Source organism: Schistocerca serialis, chromosome 6 (genome assembly GCF_023864345.2).
Source record: "Schistocerca serialis cubense isolate TAMUIC-IGC-003099 chromosome 6, iqSchSeri2.2, whole genome shotgun sequence".
In the NCBI taxonomy this organism is placed as follows: domain Eukaryota; kingdom Metazoa; phylum Arthropoda; class Insecta; order Orthoptera; family Acrididae; genus Schistocerca; species Schistocerca serialis.
Window position 1 is genome coordinate 491,031,533 of NC_064643.1, and position 21,008 is coordinate 491,052,540.

Below are 21,008 nucleotides of genomic sequence, written 5' to 3' on the forward strand. Positions count from 1 at the left end.
GCCACAGACGCCTCTCAATATGGGGTCCTTGCGCACCGTTTTTCTGACGGTTCGGAACAACCCATCGCTTATGCCTCCAAAACGCTCACGGATGCCCAACAAAAGTATTCTCAAATTGAGAAAGAAGCTTTGGCCATCATTTATGCTCTTCATAAGTTTGGTGTTTTTCTCTATGGCTCAAAATTTCATCTTGTTACGAATCACAAACCACTTGTTTCCTTCATCAACGTCACTTCCCGACGAGGCTGCACACCGCCTCCATCGTTGGGCTCTTTACTTGTCCCGTTTCAATTATGAGATTCATTTCCGGCCAACGGCTCAACATGCGAATGCTGATGCTTTGTCTCGCCTCCCCATGGGTCCTGATCAGGCATTCGATAGGGACGAACTTTTGTGTTTCCACCTGGATGTTGCCGATCAGCGGGTTGTGGACGGGTTCCCCATCACTGGGGACAGGCTGGCGGCTGCTACGGGTTCTGACCCTACCCTCTCCTGGGTTTTACGCTGTATTCAGAAGGGTTGGCCAGATCACCCGTCCGCTAAGACTTCTGATCCGTTGCGGAACTACTACACTTTGCGCTACCGCCTCACGGCTAGGGATGGTGTTATCCTCCTCTCCACTGACAATGCTTCGCCGCGTGTTGTGGTACCTGCGTCTTTGCGTGCTTCGGTCTTGCGCCTCCTTCACCAGGGGCACTGGGGTGTGTCTCGCACAAAATCACTGGCGCGCCGTCATGTGTACTGGCCTGGCATCGACTCTGAAATCGCACACATGGTCGCTGCCTGTGGCCCTTGTGCGTCACAGGCCGCTGCCCCGAAGTAATCTTTGTCACCGTGGCCTTCGCCTGAGAAGCCCTGGGAGCGCATTCATGCTGACTTTGCGGGACCCCTTTTTAGGTACTTATTGGCTCCTCATCATTGACGCCTACTCTAACTTTCCTTTCATTGTCCGTTGCACATCACCTACCACCGCGGCAACCACCAGTGCTCTCGCCCGCATTTTTTCTTTGGAAGGCCTCCCCTCTACTCTTGTTACTGATAATGGTCCGCAATTTGCCTCTTCCGACTTTGCGGATTTTTGTGCTCGTCACGGCGTTACGCATGTCACGGCCGCACCGTTCCATCCACAATTCAACGGTGAGGCTGAACGACTGGTCCGCACATTTAAGGCTCAGATGCAGAAACTTCTGACTTCTTCTGCTGCTGCTGATGCACTTCTCCAGTTCCTGGCGTCTTACCGTTTCACCCCCATGGGCGATCACAGCCCGGCTGAGCTCTTACATGGCCGACAGCCCCCGCACGCTACTTCATCTTCTGCAGCCTCCCACCTCACGGCCGCGGGTACCTTCACTTGGCCGGTTCACCGACGACGACCTCGTCTGGGTACGGGGATATGGCAGGCGGCCAAAATGGAGCCCGGGCCGCATCTTACGACACCGTGGCAGACGCCTGTATGAAATCCAGACGGACACGGGTGTTGCAGTGCGTCATTCGGACCAGCTTCGGCTTCGGGTGCCAGCAACGCCTGTTCCGAATGCCGCCACACCACCTTTGGCTCTACCTGATGCTCGGGATCTTGGCATCTCTCAATACTCACAACTCTCAATACTCACAACACAGCCCTCTCACCGTCATCGCGATGCCAGCACCAGAACGGACGCCACCAGGAGACGTGCCCATGCAGGAACTGGAGGACCATCCTCTGTCAGAGTACATGTTCCGAATGTCGCCGCACCACCTTTGGCTCTACCTGATGCTCGGGATTTTGGCATCTCTCAATACTCACAACACAGCCCTCTCACCGTCATCGCGATGCCAGCACCAGAACGGACGCCACCAGGAGACGTGCCCGTGCAGGAACTGGAGGACCATACTCTGTCAGAGTACATCTACTCGCCTCCTCCTCCAACGGACGCCGACACATTGCCCATGTCTCCTGTCATATCAACTGGACTTGCCGCAACGGGGAGATTGGTGCATGGGGCCCCAGCAGATTCGATCCTACGTCTCCTGTCATATCGACCCGTTATCATCGGGGACACTTCCGTCCATACGGGAAGCCTCCTCCTCGAGACTTTGCGGCGACTCAAACAACGCCTATGGACGTTAGCCATCTCCAGGACACCTCCATCAAGACCAGTGCAACCATTTCAAAGGGGGGAAAAGTGTTGTGACTCGCCGATTATTCAAAGTGCCGCCGTGCAATTACACACGTCCTCTACGTGCGGCGCTGTCTGCCAGCCATGCAGCAGCTGCGCCACCTAAGCGGCCAGCCGAGCAGCGGCCGCTAGACTGAGACTCGGTGTTTAATCGAATGCCGACTTGTTCACAGGTCCACTTACTCAGTGACTTATATGTGTTGTTGTGTTGTCCGAAATATATGTGTTAAATTTGAAGATTTAACAAGGGCAAAGCTTCTGTCCAGGCTTAACATTAACTGTTGTAAGTTCTTTCAAAAAGTCAGCTGTCACAGTGTCAGTAGGATGCAGACCGTTGTTGAACACATGATTCTTCTTTTGAAATGGATTGCAGCATGATTTCTGCAGATATTGAAACCTGGTCAACACTTCTGCTTCATGATGTAAACATATTTTGGCATTACAGTCAAGTTGAAATCCAACTCGTCAAATCAGCAAATTCCGATTCTCCTCAGAGAGGTCACCAATTGATTTGTCTTAAGGTGGACTGCTCTTGGTCCATATTCTCATTGTTTGAAGCCATAACAAGTTGTAACTTCAGCAAAGCTTCAACAATGGATTGAAGGAATCAACCAAGCTGCAAGTTAAACATTCACAGGTAAGAATCACAAATGACACAGTGATTGACAATTTGCAAACAAGCATGGATGATACCCAAATCAAATTACATCTTATATAGTGAATGTATAAAATGAGAATACTGGAGAACGTTCCAGAACATGACAGAAAATTCTGGAAGTTTCTAGTGCCTTTTTATAAAACTGTTGTACCTGCATATAAGTTTCTGGAATCCATGCCTTGTTTTATAAAACAGTCGTACCTGCATATATAATTTCCAGAAGTTTCTGGAATCCATATGTAAAACAGTTGCACCTGCACTCAGAGGAACAAAAGTATCATGCTGCAAATAATTTGTACTAACAAATCACTTCACAAGTGCTGCAACATTCGCCAGCACAACAGCTGCCCACATGGTGATACATGCAATAAGCGTAACAGCTTAGGTTTGTTTTACTCTATTTTAAATGCCTTATATGGAATATTAGCATTCTACTTTTTCAAGTCCCTTGTAGCAAAAAATGTGGTATTATCAATGGTGTCAATAAAAAGATCAGAGTTGATAGCAATGTAGAAAACTGATCCTAGAAATTTGAGGGCAACTGCCAGAGGCGCTATGTTTTCAGTATCAACAATTTCTGTTTATACTTTGTCTTTAGAGTGTAATCTTCTTCCATTTCAATAGTTACATGGTTCACATTAGTTTTCAAAAGAGACAGTTCTACTCGTATGTAAAGCTTCACTTAAGCTTCTTTTTCTAGCAAAATATTTTCCCTCCATGTTGTGTGGTGTGTGAGAGTTATATTTCTTGTACCAATCTGGTTGAATATTAATGACATGCAAAATAAAGGAGTTTAGATGTTCTACATCTAGCCATTCCGAAACTAGCGACTGTCATGATCAACCTGTGTCAACAGCTTGGGATAGGCTAGAACTTCCATAAAACCGAATTTGCAAAATGACAAATGCACTGGCTGTGACAATACTTTCAGTGTGTAGACTTGCCGTTTGATTGCCACCTTCCTGTCCATACAAGCACACACTATCATTTGCACATCAAGGCACACTTCATTAACTTCAATACCTACAGCTTCCATGAAGTTTGCCTTAGTGGTTAGTTAACTGGATCACCATTTCGCTGCAGAGGTCTTGGGCATGACAATGGCTCCACCTGCGACTAAATGGAACACCTGCAAAAACTCAATGCGAAACTGATCTGCAGAGTCCCTGCCTCACAGAAAGAGTAAATACACAAGTTTTGACACAGGAAGACACCAGTGACTGAAAACCATGGCATTCCCTGAGACATTTGAGAATCAGACAACATGCAATGTACCTTGGGAAATAGCTGCCTACTACTGCAAGTCAAAGGAATTACAGCATCACATTCGGAGATGCCTTTAGATGCAACCTCAGACCTGACTGACAAAATAGAAGATGCCATGACACCCACTCATATCAGTGCAGTGACAGTGCCATGTAACAGTGTCAGCATCAGGGGTTACTTATCCAGACTATGATTTTCTTGCAGCCAGGGTTGATGTGTGAACGAAACAAATCAGCAAATTGTTGTCTTGTCATGACTCAAAGCAGCAGTAGGGATCGCTGCTGCAAGAGGTCATGGAGCCACTCTCCAACAAACTTTTTGACATATGGTGTAGAACAGCAACCCATTTGTTGGTATCATGGAAAGTTCGGGGATCAGGCGGCCAAGTGAACTTCACGTTGCACCTACCTAAACGCCAGCAGCAGTCTGGTGTAAGCACATCTGATTGCCAATTACAGTCTATTCATTAATGATTAAAAGTCATGTCAGAAATTCTAGAAAGTCAGGTCTGAAATTCTTGGTGGACATTGGATCAGATTTGTTCATATTTCCACATACATTGTTACTTGGTTGTTGACCAATGACTGTGTTCAGCAAACAGTTCCTTGATATCAACATACAATATGCAGCAGATTGCATTAGATTTAGGACTTGCGGTGTATTTTTCCTTCTTTCAATGATTGATCACGTCATTTGATGGCCAGAAGCAGTGCCAGTTGACATTTCAGCAGAAATACTAGCCTTTGCCTTTGGTGTCAAGTTGGTTACTTCATTTTGGTTGCCCATTACATGTCACAATGGATCAATTGGAATCTGATGTATTTGCCTGACTACCAAATTCTGCATCACTATTCACCACAAAATAAAAGTTATCACCCAGTGAGGAATGGATTGATGAAACATTGGCACCATTCCCCAAAAGCAGCACTAATGTATCATGAAACTGGACAACAACTTCACCAACAGTCCTACTTGGTCTCCGAAACACATACAAGCTGGACTTCAGATTCTTCATCAGCAGAACTAGTCTACAGCAAAGTGCTACAGCTTCCTGGAGAATTATTGATGCGAATTCCCTGAACCCTTCTGACCAAGACTAGCCAGGCTTTATTCAATGGTTGAGAGAACATAGAGCACATATTTGCGCTCGGGAAGCTTCAAGACTCTGTACAACACCTAGCTACATACATCGTGGTTTGGAAGCATGCACACAAGTAATGCTGCATGTGGATGGTGTTAAGCCCCCGCTGAAGCCACCTTGCACAGGTCCACTCCGTGTCTTACAAAGAGGAGCACGAACAGTGGACATAGCAGTAAACAGCAAACTCTCTACAGTTTCTTTCAACTGAGTGAAACCAGCATACATGTTCCAAGATGTACTGCCAACTGGTGCACCATGGAACTAGTCTCATCTGCAGGCACTAGCTCCATCCAATCCAGATCTACTTTCAGAATGCACAACAATGCGGAAGGTGTGTACACTTCCTTGCCCATTTTTTTTGTATGATGCTCCACTTCCACCGAAGGGGCTGATGTTGCAGTCAAGATTGCCATCCACTGCATTTGTGTTCTGCATGATTGTTTCCATCTCAGCTGTCGAAGTGTTTACGTGGCAGCCGCCAGAGGGGCTGTTTTTCAGCATCAGCAATTTCTATTTATTCTTTGACTTTTTAGAGTGCAACATTCTTAGATTTCAGTAGTTACTAACTTACACATTATTCTTCAAAAGGGGGAGTTCTACTCACATGTAAGATTCTCGTAAGCTGCTTTTCCTAACAAGATAATTTCCTTCTGTGTTCCGTTAAATAAAGATATTTTTCCATGGTGCGTGAGAGTTACACTTAAGCCTGGCTGAATATTTCGACATACAAATTAAGTTTTTGAATGGCCCATACCCATCCTTTCTGAAAATATTATCCAGTGTCTCCTTCTTGACACAACTCAGATTCAGAAGTTTTGCCAGAATTTATTTTGATGGGTAATTGTTGTTATCCTTTTCACACACTTCATTCGGTTTCCACATAGCACCAATTTCAGGAGGTACAAGAGCAACAAAACTTTGTAGTTTACTGCAGTAATTGACAATATTATTGTGTTGTACAAATGTAAGCTTACTGCCAGATAAATCGTCTCATCATACAGGTGATGGCTGTTCTGAGCAAAATAAAGTTGTCACAATCAAGGAAATGGTACAATTAATGACACTGACAAGGGGATAGTAATCCTGCGTACTACCCCTTAAACCTCTAAGTAGACAGATGATTACAGCAGGAAAGAGGATGGATACTGTCCCCAGTGTGATTGTTCTTTACCATTTCTGTGAAATCTTTATCCTGTGATTTATGTTACACTAAAAATTCGAATGTGTGTGTTATTTTTCATATCTGAAAGTATACCCATTCCTCCTTATTCCAAACAGATGAAACTTGGGATAAAATAACAATATATTTTTCCAATTTCACCTAAATAGATAGAAACATTTAATCTCCGTTTATTCACATTTTTATCTATATGCATGCAAATCAGAAGACACAAGTAGTGTAATTGGGAACTTGGCTCTAGGAAATCAGAGGAACAGTTATAAATAAAGATACCAAGCATGTTAAGGCCCTATTATCTTAATATTCTGCTGATATTCAGTCTTTGGTTATGAAAACTGAATGTGTACATGCAGTACATACTTTGATTTTTGTAATAGTTGTTAAAATATGCTCAGACATTAAACTAAATAATTCTCTAATCACCAGGTACCTGAAAGAGGTGAAAGTATCCTACATGACGCCAGATAAACGTGAGCCTGAGTTTGTATTTTACGATATCACAAAAAGTCAAGTGAGCATTTACAGGTTAGTACTCTGCTTTACACACCACTTAACTATTTTCATAATTCATGGAAGTTGGGCATGGAGGTCTTGGTGACAAATTTTTGTGTTATTGTTTGAACTATATCATCCCAATACATATATTTTCCCATGAAATGTAATGTAAATAATAAGTTGGACATTGAATCTGTAAAAGAAATTTCCAAAATTCACCAAAATAATCATCAAAACTTTCATTTTATTTTAATGAATGAAAATTCTTTAAGATTGCATTAGGTGTACATGGGTCCCTTTATGAGGCAGCACAACCAGTTTCACACCATTACAGGTGCATCTTTGGGTGATGATAAAGTTTCCCTTCATGAAGCTGGAGAGAATGTACGCTGCCCCTATGTTTAAGGTGAAAACTGATGAATTGCATAAGCTCTTTAAAGGTCAGTCATTGGATGGTTGCACTTGGGATGTATACACCTTGAGGTGAATGTTGAAAGTGTCAAAACTCATGCTCCAATAAAATATCATAGCTTATCACTGGAGACTGGATTATATGCATTTGCATATTTGGCTCCTTTTCACCGGTTATGGCATATTTCAACTAAAAGCAAGTGATGATGCATATTTTTACTCTATGTTTACAACATTTTAAAAGTTTAGATGGGCAGTCTCTAGCTCGATCTAGTTTTGGTTTCTCACAGATTGATTGTGACTTAGAAATGCGTGCAATCACTAACCGAGGGGCCACTGTCTAGCGAAAATATTACAGAAGAGGAACAGGAACAAGCAGGCGGAGTCAATGCTCCGGCACCTGCACCTCCAGTTAATCCCTTTTGCTGTCATACCATACGTGTCGGCAACAATTAAATTAAACTATGCATGCTTTTAGTCCCACGTTCATTGTTTCAGTTTAGCTTTCTATTTACTTGTACACAGTTGAACATGTTTATGAAGTGTAGTGTATAACATGTTGTGTGCCATGCTGCCCGAAAAAAAAAGTGCCATTTTGTGGATAGCTGACCATCCTGGAACATTTACATATGACAGAACTGTTTTGTATTGTCGTGTTCGTGAGAAAAACATTTCATGCAAAAAAAAAAAAGTTTCAAATAGACAATAACCCAGGCTTTTAACCCTTGTGCCAAATTGATAGTTTTATTAATGGAACAGGCAACTTCTACAAAAACAATAAGTGCCAACATAGCACCCAAATTCAAATACTGGCCAGTAACTCAGTTGATGTAGAACAGCCTTTTTGTGCTTATAAAAATGGTTTGAGTGATTAAAGACACAACCTTACTACGAAACATTTGAAACAGTACTTGGTCATTTATTTTTTCAATAAAAAAAATCTAATTGTAAATGATGCTTTCGTTGAGTAGTATTAATTAAAAATTAATGCAGTTCATATATGGGTAGATCGCATAACTAATGAGGAGGTATTGAATAGAATCGGGGAGAAGAGGAGTTTGTGGCATAACTTGACTAGAAGAAGGGATCGGTTGGTAGGACATGTTCTGAGGCATCAAGGGATCACCAATTTAGTATTGGAGGGCAGTGTGGAGGGTAAAAATGGTAGAGGGAGACCAAGAGATGAAAACACTAAGCAGATTCAGAAGGATGTAGGTTGCAGTAGGTACTGGGAGATGAAGAAGCTTGCACACAATAGAGTAGCATGGAGAGCTTCATGAAACCAGTCTCAGGACTGAAGACCACAACAACAACAACAACAAAGCTGTTCAATCCTATTCAATACTTCCTCATTAGTTATGTGATCTACCCATCTAACCTTCAGCATTCTTCTGTAGCACCACATTTCGAAAGCTTCTATTCTCTTCTTGTCCAAACTATTTATCGTCCATGTTTCACTTCCATACATGGCTACGCTCCATACAAATACTTTCAGAAATGACTTCCTGACACTTAAATCTATACTCGATGTTAACAATTTTCTCTTCTTCAGAAACGCTTTCCTTGCTATTGCCAGTCTACATTTTATATCCTCTCTACTTCGACCATCATCAGTTATTTTGCTCCCCAAATAGCAAAACTCCTTTACTACTTTAAGTGTCTCATTTCCTAATCTAATTCCCTCAGCATCACCCGACTTAATTCGACTACATTTCATTATCCTCGTTTTGCTTTTGTTGATGTTCAACTTATATCCTCCTTCCAAGACACTGTCCATTCCATTCAACTGCTCTTCCAAGTCCTTTGCTGTCTCTGACAGAATTACAATGTCATCGGCGAACCTCAAAGTTTTTATTTCTTCTCTATGGATTTTAATATCTACTCTGAATTTTTCTTTTGTTTCCTTTACTGCTTACTCAATCTACAGATTGAATAACATCGGGGAGAGGCTACAACCCTGTCTCACTCCTTTCGCAACCACTGCTTCCCTTTCATGCCCCTCGACTCTTATAACTGCCATCTGGTTTCTGTACAAATTGTAAATAGCCTTTCGCTCTCTGTATTTTACCCCTGCCACCTTTAGAATTTGAAAGAGAGTATTCCAGTCAACATTGTCAAAAGCTTTCTCTAAGTCTACAAATGCTAGAAACGTAGGTTTTCCTTTCCTTAATCTTTCTTCTAAGATAAGTCGTAAGGTCAGTATTGCCTCGCGTGTTCCAGTATTTCTACGGAATCCAAACTGATCTTCCCCGAGGTTGGCTTCTACTAGTTTTTCCATTCGTCTGTAAAGAATTCGTGTTAATATTTTGCAGCTGTGGCTTATTAAACTGATTGTTCGGTAATTTTCACATCTGTCAACACCTGCTTTCTTTGGGATCGGAATTATTATATTCTTCTTGAAGTCTGAGGGTATTTCACCTGTTTCATACATCTTACTCCCCAGATGGTAGAGTTTTGTCAGGACTGGCTCTCCCAAGGCCATCAGTAGTTCCAATGGAATGTTGTCTACTCCGGGGGCCTTGTTTCGACTCAGGTCTTTCAGTGCTCTGTCAAACTCTTCACGCAGTATCGTATCTCTCATTTCATCTTCATCTACATCCTCTTCCATTTCCATAATATTGTTCTCAAGTACATCGCCCTTGTATAGACCCTCTATATACTCCTTCCACCTTCCTGCTTTCCCTTCTTTGCTTAGAACTGGGTTTCCATCTGAGCTCTTGATGTTCATACAAGTGGTTCTCCCATCTCCAAAGGTCTCTAATTTTCCTGTAGGCAGGATCTATCTTACCCCTAGTGAGATAAGCCTCTACATCCTTACATTTGTCCTCTAGCCATCCCTGCTTAGCCATTTTTGCACTTCCTGTCGATCTCATTTTTGAGAAATTTGTATTCCTTTTTGCCTGCTTCATTTACTGCATTTTTATATTTTCTCCTTTCATCAATTAAATTCAATATTTCTTCTGTTACCCAAGGATTTCCACTAGCCCTCGTCTTTTTACCTACTTGATCCTCTGCTGCCTTCACTACTTCATCCCTCAAAGCTACCCATTCTTCTTCTACTGTATTTCTTTCCCCCATTCCTGTCAATTGTTTCCTTATGCTCTCCCTGAAACTCTGTACAACCTCTGGTTCTTTCAGTTTATCCAGGTCCCATCTCCTTAAATTCCCAACTTTTTGCAGTTTCTTCAGTTTTAATCTACAGGTCATAACCAATAGATTGTGGTCAGAGTTCACATCTGCCCCTGGAAATGTCTTACAATTTAAAACCTGGTTCCTAAATCTCTGTCTTATGATTATGTAATCTATCTGATACCTTTTAGTATCTCCAGGGTTCTTCCATGTATACAACCTTCTTTCATGATTCTTAAACCAAGTGTTAGCTATGATTAAGCTGTGCTCTGTGCAAAATTCTACCAGGCGGCTTCCTCTTTCATTTCTTAGCCCCAATCCATATTCACCTACTACGTTTCCTTCTCTCCCTTTTCCTACTACCGAATTCCAGTAACCCATGACTATTAAATTTTCGTCACCCTTCACTATCTGAATAATTTCTTTTATTTCATCATACATTTCATCTATTTCTTCATCATACATTTCATCTATTTCTTCATCATCTGCAGAGCTAGTTGGCATATAAACTTGTACTACTGTAGTAGGCATGGGCTTTGTGTCTATCTTGGCCACAATAATGCGTTCACTATGCTGTTTGTAGTAGCTAACCCGCACTCCTATTTTTTTATTCATTATTAAACCCACTCCTGCATTACCCCTATTTGATTTTGTATTATAACCCTGTAGTCACCTGACCAGAAGTCTTGTTCCTCCTGCCACCGAACTTCACTAATTCCACTATATCTAACTTTAACCTATCCATTTCCCTTTTTAAATTTTCTAACCTACCTGCCCGATTAAGGGATCTGACATTCCACGCTCCGATCTGTGGAACGCCAGTTTTCTTTCTCCTGATAACGACATCCTCTTGAGTAGTCCCCGCCCAGAGATCCGAATGGGGGGACTATTTTACCTCCGGAATATTTTACCCAAGAGGACGCCATCATCATTTAATCATACAGTAAAGCTTCATGCCCTCGGGAAAAATTATGGCCGTAGTTTCCCCTTGCTTTCAGCCGTTCGCAGTACCGGCACAGCAAGGCCGTTTTGGTTATTGTTACAAGGCCAGATCAGTCAATCAACCAGACTGTTGCCCTTGCAACTACTGAAAAGGCTGCTGCCCCTCTTCAGGAACCACACATATGTCTGGCCTCTCAACAGATACCCCTCCGTTGTGGTTGTACCTACTATCGGTATCGCTGAGGCACACAAGCCTCCCCACCAACGGCAAGGTCCATGGTTCATGGGGGGAGGTAGAGAGGTGCAAATTGACACACGTGCTTGGAATGATATGGGGTTTTATTACAACCAAAAAAGTACTAAAGTTCAAAAAATGTCCAACAGATGGCACTTCATCTGATCAGAATAGCAATAATTAGCATAACAAAGTAAGACGAAGCAATGATGCTGTTCTCTACATGAAATGCTCAATATGTCCACCATTATTCCTCAACAATAGCTGTAGTCGAGGAAGAATGTTGTGAACAGCACTGTAAAGCATGTCCGGAGTTATGGTCAGGCATTAGCGTCGGATGTTGTCTTTCAGCATCCCTAGAAATGTCCGTCGATCACGATACACTTGAGACTTCAGGTTACCCCAAAGCCAATAATCGCACGGAATGAGGTCTGGGGACCTGGGAGGCCATGCATAACGAAAGTGGCGGCTGAGCACACGATCACCACCAGACCTTTCACACGTCTAGCAATATGGGGTGGAGCGCCATCCTGCATAAACATGGTACGTTCCAGCAGGTGTTTGTCAGCCAGGCTGGGGATGCAATTCTGTAACATATCGGCGTACCTCTCACCCGTCACGGTAGCAGTTACAAAACCTGAATCACGCATTTCCTCGAAGAAAAAAGGCCCAATAACGGTAGATGTGGTAAATCCAACCTATACCGTGACTTTCTCATCGTGCAAGGAGTTTCCACGACAGTTCTAGGGTTTTCTGTAGCCCAAATTCTGCAGTTGTGGACGTTGACAGACCCTCGGAGCATGAAATGAGCTTCGTGGGTCCACAACACGTTACCCAACCAATCATCATCTTCTGCCATCTTTAGAAATGCCCTCCGCTCCACTAAATCGCCAGGTAACAGTTCATGATGCCAATGGATTTTGTACGGATAGAATCGGAGGGTACGCCTAATTGCCAACCAAACAGTAGAGTATGGAATGCTGGTGCGACGTGCGACTGTACGAACGCTGACTTCCCCATGCATAGACGGACGCGCTACGGTCTCCATTTCTTGCTGAACTGTCTCAGCAGCATTACACCTTGTGCTCGGTCGGCCACTACGGGGTCCCTTGTGCTCGGTCGGCCACTACGGGGTCTATCGTCTAAACAACCCGTGGCTTCGAACTTCGAAATCATTCTCGCCACAGCTGCATTTGTCAACGGACCTTTACCCATTCAAATCCCCTTCCTATGGCAATAGGATCGTAATGCTGAACTAGCACAGTCCCCATTCTGATAATACAGCTTCACTAAAAGCACCTTTTCAGGTAATGTCAACATGCTGCGACTACTGGCGCATCTGATTCTCTCTCTCTCTCTCTCTCTCTCTCTCTCTCTCTCTCTCTCTCTCTCTCTCTCATTACAGTTCCTTTTATACACGATTGTCATGTGCAGTCACTGACATTTTGCTGTCCAGCGCCATCTTTCGGACTTGTTTTTTTTTTTTTTTTTTTTTTTTCGTAGTAAAACCCCATGTCATTCCAAACGTGTGTCAATTTTTACCTCTCTGTCTACATTATTCCGTGGTTTATTAAGTTTTCAAATTTATACTGACTTTTTGATCACCCGGTATTTCGAAAGGGTTCTTGTTATTTTCACTGGAAATAGTCATATCAAGGAAATTAATTTCTTCACTCTCTGATGTTCACTAGTTAATGGTACAATAAATCATATCTAAAATGCAAAAAAGCAATTGCCTGCATATTTATACCCAGATAAATCACCAAACATGTATGTTTAGATGCAGATTGTGTGTGGCAGTACGCCACTATTCTCACCACAACCTTCACTGTGCATAAGTATCCCACCACTCTAGTTCAAAAAATTTCCTAGACTATAACATCCAGTCCTGATTCCTCCTAAAAACAGCTTAGCAGCACTACACCTCTTGTCACTCGGTACTATCAGAGTCTTGATTGTATTAATCAGTTACTTCGACTAGGCTATGACTTCCTGAAATGAAGTCGGTTGTGTCTGACATTTTGCCCACAACTAGAATTGCTTCCCCCCCCTTCAAATCTTCACAATAATGTGGTTGGACCCTATGCTTCTTCTGCACCGCTTTCCTTCCTCTATGTTTAATATCCCTTTGACTGTTCCTTGCCCAATGCACCCTCCTACCACCACCTATAACGGCACTATAACTGGCAAAACATATACTATTAAACGGAAAGTCATCTGTGAAACATCACGTCATGTACTGCCTGTTATGTTGTAAACACTGTTCAGCCTCCTACGTTGGTGTGACTACCACAGAGTTATTAGTTAGAATGATTGGGCATAGACAGAGGGCGCATAATGGCATCACACAATATCCTGTTACAGAGCACACTATCCAGCATGACCGACGTGAGCTTGGTGACTGTTTCACCACGCGTGCCATCTGTATTCTCACTTGTTATAAGTGTTTCTCAGAACTCTTCAGGTGGGAACTGGCATTGCAATATGTGCTTGGTTCTCATCGCCCACCTGGCTAAATTTGTGTTAATTTCTGTGGTCTCAGAATTTGTTTTCAGGAACTATTCGTTTGCTTCACTTCTTTTATTTTTCTGTAACTTTTATTTCTGACCTGTCTATTTTTGCCTGCTCCCCTCATCTGTCTACAATGTGTTGTACACTTAGCTTTCTGTGCTCACTGTCTTTTGCATGGCATTCCTTCAGTAATGTCTGTCTTGCTTATTACTTAGTCTTTCACATTATAGTTCCCCGGTTTTTCAAATCTTGTCCATAGAGGCACCAATGACCAGTCCTTCCTTGTCATCCTGTCCACTAAGTCTCCCGTGACCCAGGGCTCTGGGTGACTTTTCCATAACTCTCCCCATTTCCTTAAACCACCCATTTATTGCTGTGTAATATCAGAAATAACATTTCACTGAAATATGAGCTTACTGTATGTTAGATGTTGTTGTTGTGGTCTTCAGTCCTGAGACTGGTTTGATGCAGCTCTCCATGCTACTCTATCCTGTGCAAGCTTTTTCATCTCCCAGTACCTACTGCAACCTACATCCTTCTGAATCTGCTTAGTGTATTCATCTCTTGGTCTCCCCCTACGATTTTTACCCTCCACGCTGCCCTCCAATACTAAATTGGTGATCCCTTGATGCCTCAGAACATGTCCTACCAACCGATCCCTTCTTCTGGTCAAGTTGTGCCACAAACTTCTCTTCTCCCCAATCCTATTCAATACTTCCTCATTAGTTATGTGATCTACCCATCTAATCTTCAGCATTCTTCTGTAGCACCACATTTCGAAAGCTTCTATTCTCTTCTTGTCCAAACTATTTATCGTCCATGTTTCACTTCCATACATGGCTACACTCCATACGAATACTTTCAGAAATGACTTCCTGACATTTAAATCAATACTGGATGCTAACAAGTTTCTCTTCTTCAGAAACGCTTTCCTCGCCATTGCCAGCCTACATTTTATATCCTCTCTACTTCGACCATCATCAGTTATTTTGCTCCCCAAATAGCAAAACTCCTTTACTACTTTAAGTGCCTCATTTCCTAATCTAATTCCCTCAGCATCACCCGACTTAATTACACTACATTCCATTATCCTTGTTTTGCTTTTGTTGATGTTCATCTTATATCCTCCTTTCAAGACACTGTCCATTCCATTCAACTGCTCTTCCAAGTCCTTTGCTGTCTCTGACAGAATTACAATGTCATCGGCGAACCTCAAAGTTTTTATTTCTTCTCCATGAATTTTAATACCTACTCCGAATTTTTCTTTTGTTTCCTTTACTGCTTGCTCAATATACAGATTGAACAACATCGGGGACAGGCTACAACCCTGTCTTACTCCCTTCCCAACCACTGCTTCCCTTTCATGTCCCTCGACTCTTATAACTGCCATCTGGTTTCTGTACAAATTGTAAATAGCCTTTCGCTCCCTGTATTTTACCCCTGCCACCTTTAGAATTTGAAAGAGAGTATTCCAGTCAACATTGTCAAAAGCTTTCTCTAAGTCTACAAATGCTAGAAACGTAGGTTTGCCTTTCCTTAATCTTTCTTCCAAGATAAGTCGTAAGGTCAGTATTGCCTCACGTGTTCCAGTGTTTCTACGGAATCCAAACTGATCTTCCCCGAGGTTGGCTTCTACTAGTTTTTCCATTCGTCTGTAAAGAATTCGTGTTAGTATTTTGCAGCTGTGACTTATTAAGCTGATAGTTCGGTAATTTTCACATCTGTCAACACCTGCTTTCTTTGGGATTGGAATTATTATATTCTTCTTGAAGTCTGAGGGTATTTCGCCTGTTTCATACATCTTGCTCACCAGATGGTAGAGCTTTGTCAGGACTGGCTCTCCCACGGCCGTCAGTAGTTCCAATGGAATATTGTCGACTCCGGGGGCCTTGTTTCGACTCAGGTCTTTCAGTGCTCTGTCAAACTCTTCACGCAGTATCGTATCTCCCATTTCATCTTCATCTACATTCTCTTCCATTTCCATAACATTGTCCTCAAGTACATCGCCCTTGTATAGACCCTCTATATACTCCTTCCACCTTTCTGCTTTCCCTTCTTTGCTTAGAACTGGGTTTCCATCTGAGCTCTTGATATTCATACAAGTGGTTCTCTTTTCTCCAAAGGTCTCTTTAATTTTCCTGTAGGCTCTATCTATCTTACCCCTAGTGAGATAAGCCTCTACATCCTTACATTTGTCCTCTAGCCATCCCTGCTTAGCCATTTTGCACTTCCTGTCGATCTCATTTTTGAGACGTTTGTATTCCTTTTTGCCTGTTTCACTTACTGCATTTTTATATTTTCTCCTTTCATCAATTAAATTCAATATTTCTTCTGTTACCCAAGGATTTCTACTAGCCCTCGTCTTTTTACCTACTTGATCCTCTGCTGCCTTCACTACTTCATCCCTCAAAGCTACCCATTCTTCTTCTACTGTATTTATTTCCCCCATTCCTGTCAATTGCTCCCCTATGCTCTCCCTGAATCTCTGTACAACCTCTGGTTCTTTTAGTTTATCCAGGTCCCATCTCCTTAAATTCCCACCTTTTTGCAGTTTCTTCAGTTTTAATCTACAGGTCATAACCAATAGATTGTGGTCAGAGTCCACATCTGCCCCTGGAAATGTCTTACAATTTAAAACCTGGTTTCTAAATCTCTGTCTTACCATTATATAATCTATCTGATACCTTCTAGTATCTCCAGGGTTCTTCCATGTATACAACCTTCTTTCATGATTCTTAAACCAAGTGTTAGTTATGATTATGTTGTGCTCTGTGCAAAATTCTACCAGGCGGCTTCCTCTTTCATTTCTGTCCCCCAATCCATATTCACCTACTATGTTTCCTTCTCTCCCTTTTCCTACACTCGAATTCCAGTCACCCATGACTATTAAATTTTCATCTCCCTTCACAATCTGAATAATTTCTTTTATTTCATCATACATTTCTTCAATTTCTTCGTCATCTGCAGAGCTAGTTGGCATATAAACTTGTACTACTGTAGTAGGTGTGGGCTTCGTATCTATCTTGGCCACAATAATGCGTTCACTATGCTGTTTGTAGTAGCTTACCCGCATTCCTATTTTCCTATTCATTATTAAACCTACTCCTGCATTACCCCTATTTGATTTTGTGTTTATAACCCTGTAGTCACCTGACCAGAAGTCTTGTTCCTCCTGCCACCGAACTTCACTAATTCCCACTATATCTAACTTCAACCTATCCATTTCCCTTTTTAAATTTTCTAACCTACCTGCCCGATTAAGGGATCTGACATTCCACGCTCCGATCCGTAGAACGCCAGTTTTCTTTCTCCTGATAACGACATCCTCTTGAGTAGTCCCCGCCCGGAGATCCGAATGGGGGACTATTTTACCTCCGGAATATTTTACCCAAGAGGACGCCATCATCATGTTAGATTGGTAACATAAAAATCATGAAAATTGAGAGTATCAAAGGCCTATTAGGCAGTGATGTAAATGTAACTAACATTGGTATAACTAGAAATGGGAAAAATAGTATGAGGGTCATTCAGCAATTAAAGAGACAAAATTGTCTGGAGGAAAAGCATTTATTTTTACAGAACAATACTTTTTCTACTTTTCAACATAATCCCCTCAAACATTTATGCACTTGTTCCAACAGGCTACAAGGGTTTTTATTCTGGCTGCATATAACTCTTTATCTTGATGGTTGACCCAGTTTCCCACAAACTTTTTCATGTCCTCGTTGTCCTGGAACCTCTTCCCACCTAACACCTCCTTCAGTACACCAAACAAATGGAAATCACTAGGTGCTAGATCAATACTGTCAGTAAGGGGGATGAGGCAGTACTTCCTAGCCCATTTTGTTGATGGTTTTACGGGTTAAGTGAACAATATGAGGATGTGTGTTGTCTTGCTGGAGAATCGCACCTCTCCTCTGAGATCCACGACGTCTCTCTCTGATGGCTGGCTTCACCTTGTTTAAAAGCAAATCTGAGTAGTATTGGCTGTTCATTGTACACTGCTCTTCAAGATAATCACAAAAAACTGGACCTACAGCATCCCAAAGCACCATCGAAATGACTTTTACTGCTGATTCTTCGGTTTTGAATTTTTTCTTGACGGGTTACTTGGTGCGTGTCCACTCCATGCTTTGTCTTTTTGATTCTGGATCAATAGTAAACTAAAGTTTCATCACAAGTTAAAATTTTGTTGGGGAAGTACTCACTTTGTCTTCCATAACATTCCTTTAGCTCTGTACACACTCTCAACCTTGTTTCCTTGTGTAGCAGCGTCAACTCCTTCGGGACCCATCTTGCATGTTTTGCGGTACTTCAACTTATTACAGTTAATGTTTTGAACTGTACCAGTACTACCTTGAATGTTATCAACTATCATTTCCACAGTCACATGGCGGTCGGCATGAATAATGTCATCTATTTGACTTTCAGGTGAGGGAGTGGAAACTGCAACTGGTCGGCCAGAACAGTGTTTGTCAGTCACTGAGTCATGACCTTTTTTGAACTGCTCTACCCACTTGTAAAAATTTGCATGATTCATACAACCTTCACCATAAACTTTAGACATTATACAGTACATATTCACTGGTTTCTCACCTCCAGCAAGTTAAAAAACAACCGGAATAATAGAACGTTGTTCAACTTACGTGGACTTATCTTGAAATGTATTTTTGAGGTTGTAAACAAAACAATATTGATACATCAGCTGATCAGGGCTCATCCCAGTGATGTCGACTTAAAGCCGTAAAAGTACCAAACTTTCCCTACAAGCAGTTTTTTCCTGAGACCAATTTGTCTCTCTAATTATTGAATGGCCCTCATAGGTACTGCTTTGTGAGGTTGATTTTAAGGTATGTTGGGATTCCCAAAGGCTGCCAAAAAGTTTAGAGAAAATGAAATTTTCTAACTTGTATCATGAGGAAACTAAGACATTATTTTAATGAAAGTAGGCATTTTTGGAATCAGAAAAATTGGGGCTAGAAAACCATTTCACTGAATTTTTTAAATAAAATTTTTAATAATTTTTGTGAATGTGTTGGAAGAACAGTGATGGAAGTGACAATTATTTTAAATAAAAAGAGTTGATCACATAAAAACATTTATTAAAATGGTGACCAGTTTCAGTGTGTTTTTAAGACCATGTTCAGATTGTTCTCTGAAACATAAGTACAGACTTACAGGGACATCTGACAACAAGAGTTACAAATTGAAATAAACAAACATAAGAATAATTGAAAGAAAATACACCCAGTGGTGGTAGGCAGAGGTGATGAAAAGAGCAGGCATGATCTGTTGAGTGGATAGTGGGGAGAGGCTGTGAGTTAAGTAGGGGAGAGAGGCTCTGTCCACTGTCTTTCATGCGATGTCACGTGGTGTAACAAGTCATTTTATGGAAAATGATGGTTTACACTGTCAGCTTGTCAGAAAAATAAAAGATGAGTCTGATGTTCAACAAATGTTTCTATTAGTAGGTAAGTTTTGGGTGGCATATTGTCCACAAAGGAGCTTGCAAATCGGTCACCAATTGATATTTATAAAGGTATCAACAGAAAATGCAGAATTGTAAACTTTGGTGGCTAATGGATGAATGTGTGATGCTGCAGTGCAATTTCATCATGCAGATGGCAAGAATAGTAAACAGAGAACATGTTGATACCAGCGCATAAGGTCTTTGCAAATTTCATTCTGTGTACTGTATTGAAGAGTAATTACACCTTGCAGACAGACACATGAACAATGCATGGAGCTGTCAACATTTGAGACAGGATATGTTGTTGGGCTCAAAGAAGCTGGTTGGAGTAATTGTCATCTCTCGACATTTGAATAGGAGCAATGCCACTATTCGACAACATTGGCAGGAATGGGTGAACCATGGTTGAACGAAGTTTCAAGAAGGAAGCGGTCGACCTAGAGGGATGACGGAATGAGAGGACCAAGCAATTGTAGAGAGGCACTTGGTGCCCCGGATTCACCATTATCATCAATGCAATGTGCCAGTGGTGCTTCAGCGATGACAATGACCAATAACAGGCAGCTCACAGAAAGGACACTTAGCTCGTGGCACCCCTTTCACTATCATTGAACTCTGTACACCAACAAACGTGTTTGTAGTGGTGTAAGGCACATATGGCCTGGAATATCATTTACTGAGATAGAATTGTCTTCAGTGATGTGTCCCACTTCAAACTGAGTCGGAATGATGAGGGAGGGTATGTATGGAGATGCCCCAGACAGCGGTGGGATACCAACATGACTGTCACACATCATATGGCCCAACAACCAGGAGTGATTGTCTGGGGTGCCATTTCCTTTCATAGCAGGGCCCCGTTGGTTGTCATCTTGCGACACCCTTACAGCAAGCAGAATGTCGATGATATTTTATGCTTTGTTTTGTTGCCATTCATGGCAAGTCACCTTGGGTTTACATTTCAGCAGGACAATGTTGACCACACAGGGCGAGAGCTGCTACTGCTTGTCTTCATACTTGCCAAACCTTACCATGGGCAGCAGAGTCACCAGATCTCTCCCCCAGTGAGAATGTTTGGAGCATTATGGACAGGGGCCTCTAACCAGCTCATGATTTCGATGATCTAACACACCATTTGGACAGAATTTGGGGCAGTATCCCTCAGTAGAACATCCAAAAACTCTCAGTGTAATCGTTTGTGGGTACATGCACATCAAATCTATAGATTTCCGTCCCATTCAGGTAATTCCTTCGTAGTGTGCCTTCTTTTTTCTTCTTAGAGCGCAAATAAGTAATTTATAAACACTGAACTGACTGCAGTTTTCACCACTGGTAATCTCTTACAGACTAGGTTCAAACACTGTTGGTAAAGGCAGTAGTAAATATTTAATTTCTGGAGTTCATAAAATTGTGT

The 21,008-nt window shown here is 42.0% G+C and overlaps 1 protein-coding gene across 1 annotated transcript in view; it reads left to right on the forward strand.

Moving 5' to 3' along the window:
• LOC126484433 (nicalin) overlaps positions 1 to 21,008 on the forward strand; it is a 128,212-nt gene that overhangs the window by 97,898 nt on the left and 9,306 nt on the right. The window contains exon 11 of the mRNA XM_050107950.1: positions 6,831 to 6,929. Coding sequence (XP_049963907.1) covers positions 6,831 to 6,929 — 99 coding nt within the window. The remainder of the gene's footprint in view (positions 1 to 6,830; positions 6,930 to 21,008) is intronic.